A 13,544-nucleotide genomic window follows, 5' to 3' on the forward strand; every position below is an offset into this window, starting at 1 on the left:
ACAGATGAAAAATAGGATTTTAAAAGTCTAGCCTTCTCAACATCATTTTTGACCACTTCATCCTTTTCATCCTGTAAAAATCCTATAATCTTTGACTGTCCTTTTGCTTTTGACATACCTCCAAAATCTTTTTTTTATTGCTTTTGGTCTGTCTTGCAAGCCTCACTTCATTACTGACTTTAGCCCTTTAAATAATTGCCCTGCATTTCATGCAGACAGCATTACATTATTCTTTAGATATGCCCTCCTCTTTTTATTTGATATACAGTTCTCTCCTGACTCCCCCATGCATATGACCACTCCGCTCAGCCAAGTGTACTTTTCTCCAGGGAATACAAAATAGGACCAGCCCCTGTAATTCAGCAGGCTGGATGATTCTCTTCCCCGGCATCATTTGTCCAGGAGGAGTCAGGAAGAGTCAGGAAGCTCCACATTAGAGTTTTGCCCAATTCTCGCCGATATCAGTGGGTTTGACTGACTCTATTCTGATGTGAATGGGAGGTCTTTAGTAAGGAGGGGGTATAAAGGGTACCATTAACCTGTCTATTAGATAGTTCTTTACATTTTATGCAGCATTTTATTGCATAGAGACATTTAAATTTAAAGATATATTGTATTTTCCAGACCTTTTTCACTTACCAGTGACTACTGCCCACTCTCCGTATTTCAGTATTGTACTGGTGTTACTAAAAATTAGAGGAAAGACTTGATGCTTTATCAAGCTACAACACCCACTCAGTAAATGAAGACCTTTCCGCACTGTGTAGCAGGCTCCAACTATGGCCAGAATATCCAAATTATTGCGGTAAGATTGTGCAACCTCTTTGGCTAGTGAGATAATGGTGCCTTGCACAATGTTTCCCAGCTTTGCAATATTAACGTTGTATGCAGACATCTAAAAAACAATAGAAAGGAGAATTACATTCTTTACATACTACTTAGTACTACACATTATTAATTGTTTATTTTACATAGCTCTAAATGTGTGCTTAAGGTTCAATGCCAGATGCCTCTTTTCCCTCTTGACTTGTAATGGAGCCCATCAAGTTCATTATTTTCACTGATAAAGGCTGTGGACATGTACTTACACACAAATACCCGCAGCTATATCTGGATATTAAAGATTCAGAACAGCATTCACAAAGTTGGATTCAGACCGTTCCCGATTTAGTCTCGAGCTTCCATTTGAACCCACCCCCCAAAAATAGATTTGGACGTACTTTTGTCAGAGTCATACATTTTGGTTGGGCAGATAGGTTCCAAAATATGCACTTTTCATGTCTGTTTGTCCTATTAGAAGTAGCTCTGGATGAATATCCTAACAGATGCTGTGTATTATGGAAGAGATTACACCAATTCATAGTGGTTTAAATGGAAATATCTATCTTATGAGATCCCTAAGCAGAACCAAAACACCTGACTCTGGTTATAAGTGGATATTGAATCTGTAAATACTTACATTTTGAGTGGTCTAACTCTATATTTATTCTGAGATAAGATTGAAGACTGTTCCTCAGAGAAAGAAAATGTAGACGGCCTCAAGTTTGATATACTGCAAGATGTACTGCAATGGGAATGGGACATAAAAAGTGCAATGTGCAACAATGCAATCAACTTGCAGACAAAGCGCTGTAATATATAGAAAAATCAAAACATACCAAAGTGCTAAAAAAGGGCTGTCAGCCCAGAGAAAACATATCCTCCTGGATCTTCTACGCGCGTTTCATTTTTTTACAACCACCACTTCATCATGGGGAAGTGTTCTGTGGATCACCCAGCAGGACATTTTGTTGCCGTGGCAACAGGTCACATGGAATAGAGAATGGCCAGTGGAAGATTATATAAGCAGCACATGCGCACCCAAGCGCCCACGTCATGAATCAATCCCAGCTGGCGTCACAGGCAGTGCAATTATTCTGCCGACCTGCTCCCCGGATTCTCAACTCCTTGGAGACGTATCTTCTCGGATACTGAATTGAAGATAGATTCCGGAGAGGGCATCTTCAATTCTCAAATGATCGGCTGACAAGTATGTCAAGATGGATGCTTTTGCCAGGTCTTTTCTACCCACCGAATGAAGTGAGGAAACCCAGTTTATCTTTGAATTTTCCAAGGTGGTGACTGTAGCTTCGGTAAACTTGTCTCAGATTTCTCCAGAGAAGACTTTAGTGTCGGAATCAGAAGGAGGTAAGTTCTGTTGTGGGGGTACTCTTCAAATGTTGCTGGTCATACTAAGCAGAGATGGACTTTACAATTCAAGTATGCTGGTACTATGCTCGCTGCTGCCTGCAATGTGGATATCTTGGTGGTGAGAAGCATTCTAGCTGTGAAGAAGGTGAGATAAAACAGTCTAGTGGACTGGCTAGGTCCCGAAGAGACATTGTGTGAGTCCATGGATGATATTCATGCCCTATTTCTGCTGCAGATTCCTTGCGGACTTGAAGAACAAAGGGCTTAAGGGGGTTCTGTAAAGCCAATGCCTTTGTCCCAGCATGGTCCCCCTTCCTCCTCTCAGCAGGGATGCTGACATACTCACCACCAAGGCTGCTCTACTGTGTGTTCTTCCACTGTCACGGCTTCCTGTTCCCCTGGGCCTGCGCACATCGCGCAGGTCTCCTGGTGGCTCACTTAGTGCACGCACCACGCTTCTTAAAAAGGGCAGCTCGCGCTCTCTGGAAATGCCCCTAGTCAATAGCTGGCAGACACCTGTTATATAAGGAACCCTCCCTCAACAGTTCGGAGGTGCATGAGCAGTGATTTCCATTTAATTTGTGTTTCTGCAACTAGCCCGTTGCCAGGTCCTTTTCCCTGAACCTGTTCTGGGAACCTGTGTTGGATCCTAAACCTGTTCCTGAAACACGTGTTTGCTGAAATTGTTCCTGAAACCCTTGTTACCTGAACCCGCTCCAGAGGTACCTGAACCTGAAACCGCTCCGGCGTTTTCTGAGCCTGAAACCACTTTTATGGTAACTGAGCCTTAAACCGCTCCAGTGGTACCCGAGCCTGAAACTGCTCCGGCAGTAGCTGAGCCTGAAACCACTTTGGCGGTACCCAAGCCTGAAACTGCTCTGGTGGTACCTGTACCTGAAGGCACTCCAGTGGCATCCGACCATGAAACCGCATTGTCTGAATCAGAACCAGTGTCAGTCCTGTCCTGTGATTCAGAATCTGTGTTGTCTGTACTGGCTTTGATATCTGTTCTACCAGTTATCCGAACCCTGTCCTGTCGGTGACTCCAAGTCTGCAATCTGTACCCTTGGGGTCAGCTCCTGCGGTATCCGCGGACTTCCCAGAAGTGGTACCTGGTGGCGACCTGCTGCTCAAGCCTAACTCCACCATCAGGAGCTCTATCAAAAACTAGGTTGACACTTACCCACACCCCTCCTGGGTAAGCCCAGCCCGTAGCACAGTGGGTCCATGATCCACCAGTGTGACATCCATCATGCAATACCAAAGGTGAGGAGTTTGATTGGCCCCAAACTAATTCTGTGGGTCAAAGACCCTAAGTATAAAACCAATATCACTAGAGCGTTTCTTCAGTTTGAAGAACAAGGAGTCCTTAAAGTGGTGATATGGCCCCACAGGGCCCTAATCCCAACATCATTGAGTCTTTCTAAGATTATATGAAGATACAGAAGGATTTACACAAGCGACATTCACAGAAGATCTACGGTTAATTCTCCAAGATATTTGGAGCAATCTCGCTGTTCAACTCCTTAAAAAACTATAAAAGAATTGATGAAAGCAAAGGGCAGTCACCAAATATTGATGTGATTTAGGTTTCTCTTTTGTTCACTCGCTTTTAAATTGACAAAAATTAACTATTAACACTAGAGTTGAGCGAAACGGGTCAAAAAAATTCAAAAGTCGCCGACTTTTGGCAAAGTCGGGTTTCATGAAACGAAACCCGACCCTAGGATGAGGTCGGCCACGAGGTCGGCGACTTACGCGCCAAAGTCGCGTTTCAAAAGTTTGTTTTGCGCTCTTTTTCAGCCAATCAGGATCCACGGACACTGTGGGCAACGTGATGACCTAGGCATGGGTCACCACCATCTTTCAGAAGGGCATGCAAGTGATTGGCTTGCTTTGGTGGGCGTCACAGGGGGTATAGAAGGCCGTGCACGCCGACCGCCATCTTACTTCTGCCGATCTTAGTATAGGGAGAGGTTGCTGCTGATTCTGTAGGGAGAGCGTTAGGCAGGGAAGAAGACAAAAGAACTGCTTCTGCTGCTAGCGATTTGGCCTGCACAACACACAAGTCACTGTGTGTGCAGTGCAAGGGGAGGCTATATTGTGGTGTATCAGTGGTGTTGGTTGTTGGGCTGCCTTCTAAGGCTTCCTGACACGCTGGCATTGCTGTTTACCCACTGCTCCGCAAACTGCTTTTTTAAAAGCAATCCAATCTCCCTTATCCTCTAGTCACTTTGGTCACAGCTGTGCCATCGATCGTGTCACATAGCGCTCAGATATCAGTGGGCCTCACACAATCCACAAGTGTCCAAAAGTGTACGCAGAGATTCAAAATCTCCATTATCCTCTCGTCACTTTGGTCACAGGCAGCTGTGCCATCGAGACTGTCACATAGCGCTCAGATATCAGTGGGCCTCACACAATCCACAAGTGTCCAGTGTCCAAAAGTGTACGCAGAGATTCAAAATCTCCATTATCCTCTCGTCACTTTGGTCACAGGCAGCTGTGCCATCGAGCCTGTCACATAGCGCTCAGATATCAGTGGGCCTCACACAATCCACAAGTGTCCAGTGTCCAAAAGTGTACGCAGAGATTCAAAATCTCCATTATCCTCTCGTCACTTTGGTCACAGGCAGCTGTGCCATCGAGCCTGTCACATAGCGCTCAGAAATCAGTGGGCCTCACACAATCCACAAGTGTCCAGTGTCCAAAAGTGTACGCAGAGATTCAAAATCTCCATTATCCTCTCGTCACTTTGGTCACAGGCAGCTGTGCCATCGAGACTGTCACATAGCGCTCAGATATCAGTGGGCCTCACACAATCCACAAGTGTCCAGTGTCCAAAAGTGTACGCAGAGATTCAAAATCTCCATTATCCTCTCGTCACTTTGGTCACAGGCAGCTGTGCCATCGAGACTGTCACATAGCGCTCAGATATCAGTGGGCCTCACACAATCCACAAGTGTCCAGTGTCCAAAAGTGTACGCAGAGATTCAAAATCTCCATTATCCTCTCGTCACTTTGGTCACAGGCAGCTGTGCCATCGAGACTGTCACATAGCGCTCAGATATCAGTGGGCCTCACACAATCCACAAGTGTCCAGTGTCCAAAAGTGTACGCAGAGATTCAAAATCTCCATTATCCTCTCGTCACTTTGGTCACAGGCAGCTGTGCCATCGAGCCTGTCACATAGCGCTCAGATATCAGTGGGCCTCACACAATCCACAAGTGTCCAGTGTCCAAAAGTGTACGCAGAGATTCAAAATCTCCATTATCCTCTCGTCACTTTGGTCACAGGCAGCTGTGCCATCGAGACTGTCACATAGCGCTCAGATATCAGTGGGCCTCACACAATCCACAAGTGTCCAGTGTCCAAAAGTGTACGCAGAGATTCAAAATCTCCATTATCCTCTCGTCACTTTGGTCACAGGCAGCTGTGCCATCGAGCCTGTCACATAGCGCTCAGATATCAGTGGGCCTCACACAATCCACAAGTGTCCAGTGTCCAAAAGTGTACGCAGAGATTCAAAATCTCCATTATCCTCTCGTCACTTTGGTCACAGGCAGCTGTGCCATCGAGACTGTCACATAGCGCTCAGATATCAGTGGGCCTCACACAATCCACAAGTGTCCAGTGTCCAAAAGTGTACGCAGAGATTCAAAATCTCCATTATCCTCTCGTCACTTTGGTCACAGGCAGCTATGCCATCGAGCCTGTCACATAGCGCTCAGATATCAGTGGGCCTCACACAATCCACAAGTGTCCAGTGTCCAAAAGTGTACGCAGAGATTCAAAATCTCCATTATCCTCTCGTCACTTTGGTCACAGGCAGCTGTGCCATCGAGACTGTCACATAGCGCTCAGATATCAGTGGGCCTCACACAATCCACAAGTGTCCAGTGTCCAAAAGTGTACGCAGAGATTCAAAATCTCCATTATCCTCTCGTCACTTTGGTCACAGGCAGCTGTGCCATCGAGACTGTCACATAGCGCTCAGATATCAGTGGGCCTCACACAATCCACAAGTGTCCAGTGTCCAAAAGTGTACGCAGAGATTCAAAATCTCCATTATCCTCTCGTCACTTTGGTCACAGGCAGCTGTGCCATCGAGCCTGTCACATAGCGCTCAGATATCAGTGGGCCTCACACAATCCACAAGTGTCCAGTGTCCAAAAGTGTACGCAGAGATTCAAAATCTCCATTATCCTCTCGTCACTTTGGTCACAGGCAGCTGTGCCATCGAGCCTGTCACATAGCGCTCAGATATCAGTGGGCCTCACACAATCCACAAGTGTCCAGTGTCCAAAAGTGTACGCAGAGATTCAAAATCTCCATTATCCTCTCGTCACTTTGGTCACAGGCAGCTGTGCCATCGAGACTGTCACATAGCGCTCAGATATCAGTGGGCCTCACACAATCCACATGTGTCCAGTGTCCAAAAGTGTACGCAGAGATTCAAAATCTCCATTATCCTCTCGTCACTTTGGTCACAGGCAGCTGTGCCATCGAGACTGTCACATAGCGCTCAGATATCAGTGGGCCTCACACAATCCACAAGTGTCCAGTGTCCAAAAGTGTACGCAGAGATTCAAAATCTCCATTATCCTCTCGTCACTTTGGTCACAGGCAGCTGTGCCATCGAGACTGTCACATAGCGCTCAGATATCAGTGGGCCTCACACAATCCACAAGTGTCCAGTGTCCAAAAGTGTACGCAGAGATTCAAAATCTCCATTATCCTCTCGTCACTTTGGTCACAGGCAGCTGTGCCATCGAGACTGTCACATAGCGCTCAGATATCAGTGGGCCTCACACAATCCACAAGTGTCCAGTGTCCAAAAGTGTACGCAGAGATTCAAAATCTCCATTATCCTCTCGTCACTTTGGTCACAGGCAGCTGTGCCATCGAGACTGTCACATAGCGCTCAGATATCAGTGGGCCTCACACAATCCACAAGTGTCCAGTGTCCAAAAGTGTACGCAGAGATTCAAAATCTCCATTATCCTCTCGTCACTTTGGTCACAGGCAGCTGTGCCATCGAGCCTGTCACATAGCGCTCAGATATCAGTGGGCCTCACACAATCCAAAAGTGTCCACTGTCCACAAGTGTGTGCAGAAATTCTAAATCTCCCCTGTCCTATAGACACCTTTTACCTTGTTTTACATTACTATATAGTTTGTTGGATTTTGTCTACATTTCTACCAAAAATGAGGAAGGCTGGTGGAAGAGGCCGTGGAATTGGGCGGGGGTTGGCAGCTGGTAATGATGGTGTTGGTGGTGGATCTGATGGTAGTGGCAAGAGCAAAATAGGACCGAATGCAGGAGGTGCTGACCCTGTGTCATCGTCTGGCTACATAAGGCCTCGAACGCTTAGTTTTCTAGGAGTTGGCAAACCGCTTTTAAAGGCAGAGCATCAGGAAAAAGTTTTGTCTTACATTGCTGACTCAGCCTCCAGCTCTATCGCCTCCTCTTCTTCAGTTGTAAAAAGTAAAAGCACTGAGTCGTCATTGGAGGCTCATGTTCATGAACCACACCTTTCCTTGTGTCCTTCACCCCAACCAAGATTGAAGGATGACGCAGGCCATACTACTAATTACTCCATGGAGCTGTTTTCACATACCATGCCTGGATTATCAAGTCAAATGGTGAATTATCCAGGCCAAGATGAATCTGACATGGAGTGCACTGATGCACAGCCGCTGATGGATGATTCTGCTGGTACATTCACTCAGAGCACTACATTGTCCTCGCAGTGTACAGAGCCAGATTTTGACCCTGATGAGACTCAGGTGCCCCTTCCCGCACACTATACCACCATACACGGTGACACAGAGAAAGGTGCACATGACACTGATCACAACGAAGGTAGTCAGCAACGCTACATTGTTTCCCCCACTGTAAGCCCACCGGTTAGCACAGCAGCAAATGTTGAGGTGTCGTTGCAAGGCCACAGCAGTCAGGGAATCCCACTGTTATATCAACGAAAGACTGATTCTAGGCCATCAGAAAGAACACCAACTCCATCACCATCATCAACCCTCTCTCAGTCCGCCCTATCCACCGCTACTTCCACCATATGCAGCTCTCAAGTCCAGCTCACCCTCCCAGACACTATGAGTAGGTCAAGAAAGTACTCAGTCTCTCATCCGCGTACACTGGGTTTGAAGCCCACATTGCCAAACTAATCTCGTTTGAGATGATGCCCTTTCGGTTGGTGGAAAGCACAGCTTTCCGCGAACTCATGGCCTATGCAGTACCACGCTATGACCTACCCAGTCGCCACTTCTTCTCTCGCAAAGCCATCCCAGCCCTCCACCATCTTGTGAAAGACCGCATTGTCCATGCACTCAAGCAGTCAGTGAGCGGAAAGGTGCACCTCACAACTGATGCATGGTCCAGTCGGCATGGCCAGGGCCGTTACGTGTCCATCACTGCGCACTGGGTTAATGTGGTGGATGCAGGGTCCACAGGGGACAGCGGTGGTGGGACAGTGCTGCCTAGCCCACGGTATAGGAAACAGTTGGCTGTAGGCGTTCGACCCTCCTCCTCCTCCTCCTCCTCCAGAAGCGAAAGCTCGTCCACAGAGCGCAGTCGTACGAGCACTCCATCTGCAGCTGTCACTGTTGCACACGATGTGTCCCCCTATCGAGCAGCTAGTGGAAAGCGTCAGCAGGCTGTGTTGCAGATGATGTGTTTGGGCGACAGACACACCGCCGAGGTGCTGGCCGAGTACTTGAAGCGACAAACTGAGTCATGGCTGGGCAGTGTACATCTTGAGGCAGGCAAGGTAGTTAGTGATAACGGCTGTAATTTTGTGGCAGCCATAGCCCTTTCAAAACTCAGCCACATACCTTGCTTGGCTCACACCTTGAACCTGGTGGTGCAGTGCTTCCTCAAAAATTATCCGGAGTTAACAGCCCTGCTCCAGAAGGTGCGAAGACTGTGCGCGCACATCCGCCGGTCGCCTGTACACTCCGTTCGTATGCAGAAGCTGCAGCGATTGCTCCACCTTCCCAACCACCGCCTCATTATCGACATTGCAACAAGGTGGAACTCCACCCTGCACATGGTGGAGCGGCTGTGCGAGCAGAGGCAGGCCATAATGCATTTGTGGGAGGATACACGGCCAGGCACTTTGAGAGCAGACATGGAGTTGACAGGCGTGCAGTGGTCGAAGCTGAAAGACCTTTGTAAAGTCCTTCAGTGTTTTGAGGAATGCACACGGCTGGTAAGCGCAGACGACGCCATCCTAAGCATGAGCATCCCACTTATGCGTCTGCTCATGCAAACTTTGACGCACCTTAAGGAGCAGGCGTCTGCAGCCAATGTTGATGAGGAGGAAGAGGAGGAGGGAATCCTTGATGACATTCAGCCATTGTCTGCTCAGGGACCTCTCCTGGACGAGGTGGAGGAAGAAGAGGAGGAGGAGGAGGAGGATGATGGGGATGATTACTTAGGGGAGGAGGATGCATCTCGTGGGGCAAGTGAAAATGTTGGCGTGGCAAGGTCTGGTACAGGGTTTGTGCGTGACTGGAGGGATGTGGATTTGCCAGAAAGTGCTCCTCCACCCAGCACTCGCAGTGCATCATTGACACCGGGAACATTGGCCCACATGTCAGATTATGCCTTGCGGATCCTAAAAAGGGACCCCCGCATTGCCAAAATGATGAACAATGACGACTACTGGTTGGCCAGCATCCTGGATCCACGCTATAAAGGCAAATTACAAAACATCATGCCACAGGAGAACCTTGACCTAATATTGGCTAATAAACAAGCAACTCTGGTAAATCGGTTGCTTGAGGCATTCCCAGCACACAGCAGCGGTGATGGTTCTCACACGAGCCGTACGGGCCGGGGGCAGCTTGGCAGAGGTGTTCGTGGTGCACACAGCAGAAGTGGCGTTGGAGACAGGGGTTTCATGACAATGTTGTGGACTGATTTTTCAAATACCGCTCACACAACTGGTAATACTGCATCGATGGAAAGTGACAGGAGACAGCAGTTGTCAACTATGGTTACAAACTACTTTTCCTCCCATATCGATGTTCTCCCACACAGGTCATTCCCCTTTGACTATTGGGCCGCTAAACTGGACACCTGGCCTGAATTGGCCCAATATGCCTTACAGGAGCTCGCTTGCCCAGCTGCAAGTGTGCTATCGGAAAGAGTCTTCAGTGCAGCTGGATCAATCCTGACAGAAAAAAGGACCCGTCAGTCAACCCAAAATGTGGATGATCTAACCTTCATTAAAATGAACCACGCATGGGTTTCCAAGGATTTTGTCCCACCTTCCCCTGATGACACATAGGGTGACAGAAAAATGGCTTGCTTTGGTCCACCTCTTCCTGGTACTTCACCTATTTCACCTTTTGCATCAGTTGAATGTCCAACATCAACATATGCCACTTTCTAAAACTCCCTAACTGTGCTGCCTCCCCCCCCATGGCCGGGGTCACCACCCAGCGCACGACACCGTGCGAGTGCCGTTGCCCTGGACAGGTGGGTAGGCCGACTCTTGGGCGCGGGCACTGGCACAGGGTCCCTCATAGTGCAATCAAGTGTCTCTGACGGTGGTGGTGCACACCCGCCGTCAGACACACCGCTGTACTATGAGGGGCCCAGTGCCAGTACCGACGCCCACGAGTGGGCCCCCCTTGCTTGGCCAGGGCCCCAGCATTTGCAATCTTTACCTCTCCCTGCTCCTCCGCTGTGTAATCTGGGCCGTCAAATCCATACTGTGCCTGACACCGTCTGAGCCTGCCTCCTGAGACATATATTTTGAATGTGTACGCTATCCATACATGTTATCCGGGGATACGGTACCCCTTCTAGCCTTTGTGCAATGACGTGCAATCCATACTGGGCCTAACACCGTCTGAGCCTGCCTCATGCTGTATAGACATATATTTTGAATGTGTACGCTATCCATACATGTTATCCGGGGATACGGTACCCCTTCTAACCTTTGTGCAATGACGTGCAATCCATACTGGGCCTAACACCGTCTGAGCCTGCCTCATGCTGTATAGGCATATATTTTGAATGTGTACGCTATCCATACATGTTATCCGGGGATACGGTACCCCTTCTAACCTTTGTGCAATGACGTGCAATCCATACTGGGCCTAACACCGTCTGAGCCTGCCTCATGCTGTATAGACATATATTTTGAATGTGTACGCTATCCATACATGTTATCCGGGGATACGGTACCCCTTCTAACCTTTGTGCAATGACGTGCAATCCATACTGGGCCTAACACCGTCTGAGCCTGCCTCATGCTGTATAGACATATATTTTGAATGTGTACGCTATCCATACATGTTATCCGGGGATACGGTACCCCTTCTAACCTTTGTGCAATGATGTGCAATCCATACTGGGCCTAACACCGTCTGAGCCTGCCTCATGCTGTATAGACATATATTTTGAATGTGTACGCTATCCATACATGTTATCCGGGGATACGGTACCCCTTCTAACCTTTGTGCAATGACGTGCAATCCATACTGGGCCTAACACCGTCTGAGCCTGCCTCATGCTGTATAGACATATATTTTGAATGTGTACGCTATCCATACATGTTATCCGGGGATACGGTACCCCTTCTAACCTTTGTGCAATGACATGCAATCCATACTGGGCCTAACACCGTCTGAGCCTGCCTCATGCTGTATAGACATATATTTTGAATGTGTACGCTATCCATACATGTTATCCAGGGATACGGTACCCCTTCTAACCTTTGTGCAATCACGTGCAATCCATACTGGGCCTAACACCGTCTGAGCCTGCCTCATGCTGTATAGACATATATTTTGAATGTGTACGCTATCCATACATGTTATCCAGGGATACGGTACCCTTTCTAACCTTTGTGCAATCACGTGCAATCCATACTGGGCGTGAGAACGGCTGGCGAGCTGTTAAGCAAGCTACAGCACCTGTCCAGACAAGTACAGGGATTCCCTAGCGAGGAGACTTATTTGATTGTTTTCTATGTTGGGACAGCAATTTTTGGGGAGCACTATACTCTGGAGAATGATAGATGGGGCCCACCATACACTGGAACATTCCAAAGGTGGACATCAGACACTGGAGCAGCATTTACAGGGCCCATCATACACTAGAGCAGTAGAAATGGGGCCCATTATGTTTGGAGCATTATTTGGGCCCATAAGACAGTGGAGCTTCATCCATGGGGACCAACATATACTGTAGCATTATGTGGTGCTCATCATATACTGTTTCAAACATTATATGGGACCAATGATTTTGTATGGAGAAATAGATGGGCCTCGTCATGAGATGTAAAAAGTGAGGTATTTTTCATTGTACTATACCGCTATTTCTCTGCCGTATCGGAGCGTGATGAGTTGTGGTATGTGTTAAAGGGGCGCTCTTTCGCCCAGGGCACATGAAAACCTGCAGCCAGCCCTCCCCCCCACAAATTTAGCCAAATAACCCCCATTTTTCAGTGCGTAACTTGTATTATGAAGTTAATTAAGGTTGACAAGCTTAAGTAAGAAGAATTGATGCTTTTGGCATTCAAATGGGCACTGTAGGTGTGTTTCCTGTCCTCCTCTCACTGCCGACTTTTATCCCCCATTGACTTACATTGGGTTTCGTGTTTCGGGACGACCCCGACTTTTCCCTATAATCGGACGATCTTGCTCGACCCGACTTTTGGAAAAGTCGGGTTTCACGAAACGAAACGCGACCCTAAAAAACCAAAAGTCGCTCAACTCTAATTAACACTATACAATACACCATAGCTACAGTTTCTCATACTATAAATGTTATTATAATAGGAATCCTACATATTAACAGCTCACATCAGTTTTTCTACGAACATTCCACCTGCAGCAAATAGTGTCACACAAATTTATTTTTGTTCAATAATTGAACCAATCATCCGTATACTAGAAATGCTATAATTTTACAGTACTGTTTAAAAAGAACTTGTCAGGTACCTCAGTTCTCCAAAACAGTCACCATTTTGATATAAAGGCCTATTCCTGCATTCTCACAAAATACTTTCAAACATTCATACTTGTGCAAAAAAAAAATATATATTCACACATCACTCGTCATATGCTAATGTTACACTAGGAATAATTTTTGACATTTCCCCCCCCAGACTGACATTTTCCTCACTGTGAAGCGGTGTGCTGACAATTTTTTTGTTCCCTACCATTTTTAAGCAGTTCTTAAAAATGCCTGAAAAATCGCTTAACCCCTTAATGCTTCATGACGTACTATTACGCAATGGAACATAGTGAGATCGGATGCCCAAATATTACAAAGCAATCATCTGCTTTAAACAGCAGTGAGCAGCGTTACCGCCAA

General features: G+C 47.3%; 1 protein-coding gene across 6 annotated transcripts in view; it reads right to left on the reverse strand.

Annotated features, from left to right (window-relative positions):
* The window catches only part of LOC141095689 (hydroxysteroid dehydrogenase-like protein 1), a 185,674-nt gene that overhangs the window by 44,533 nt on the left and 127,597 nt on the right, over positions 1-13,544 (reverse strand). For 5 of the 6 annotated variants that reach the window (XM_073581944.1, XM_073581926.1, XM_073581918.1 and 2 more), the window contains one exon: positions 640-895. In XM_073581944.1, the coding sequence (XP_073438045.1) occupies positions 640-895 (256 nt within the window). Of the gene's footprint in view, positions 1-639; positions 896-1,459; positions 3,675-13,544 lie in introns of those variants that run through there. The other variant, XM_073581952.1, reaches the window with a different exon arrangement.

Source organism: Dendrobates tinctorius, unplaced genomic scaffold (genome assembly GCF_039654945.1).
Source record: "Dendrobates tinctorius isolate UK_male_01 unplaced genomic scaffold, ASM3965494v1 ptg000009l, whole genome shotgun sequence".
NCBI classification, from domain to species: domain Eukaryota; kingdom Metazoa; phylum Chordata; class Amphibia; order Anura; family Dendrobatidae; genus Dendrobates; species Dendrobates tinctorius.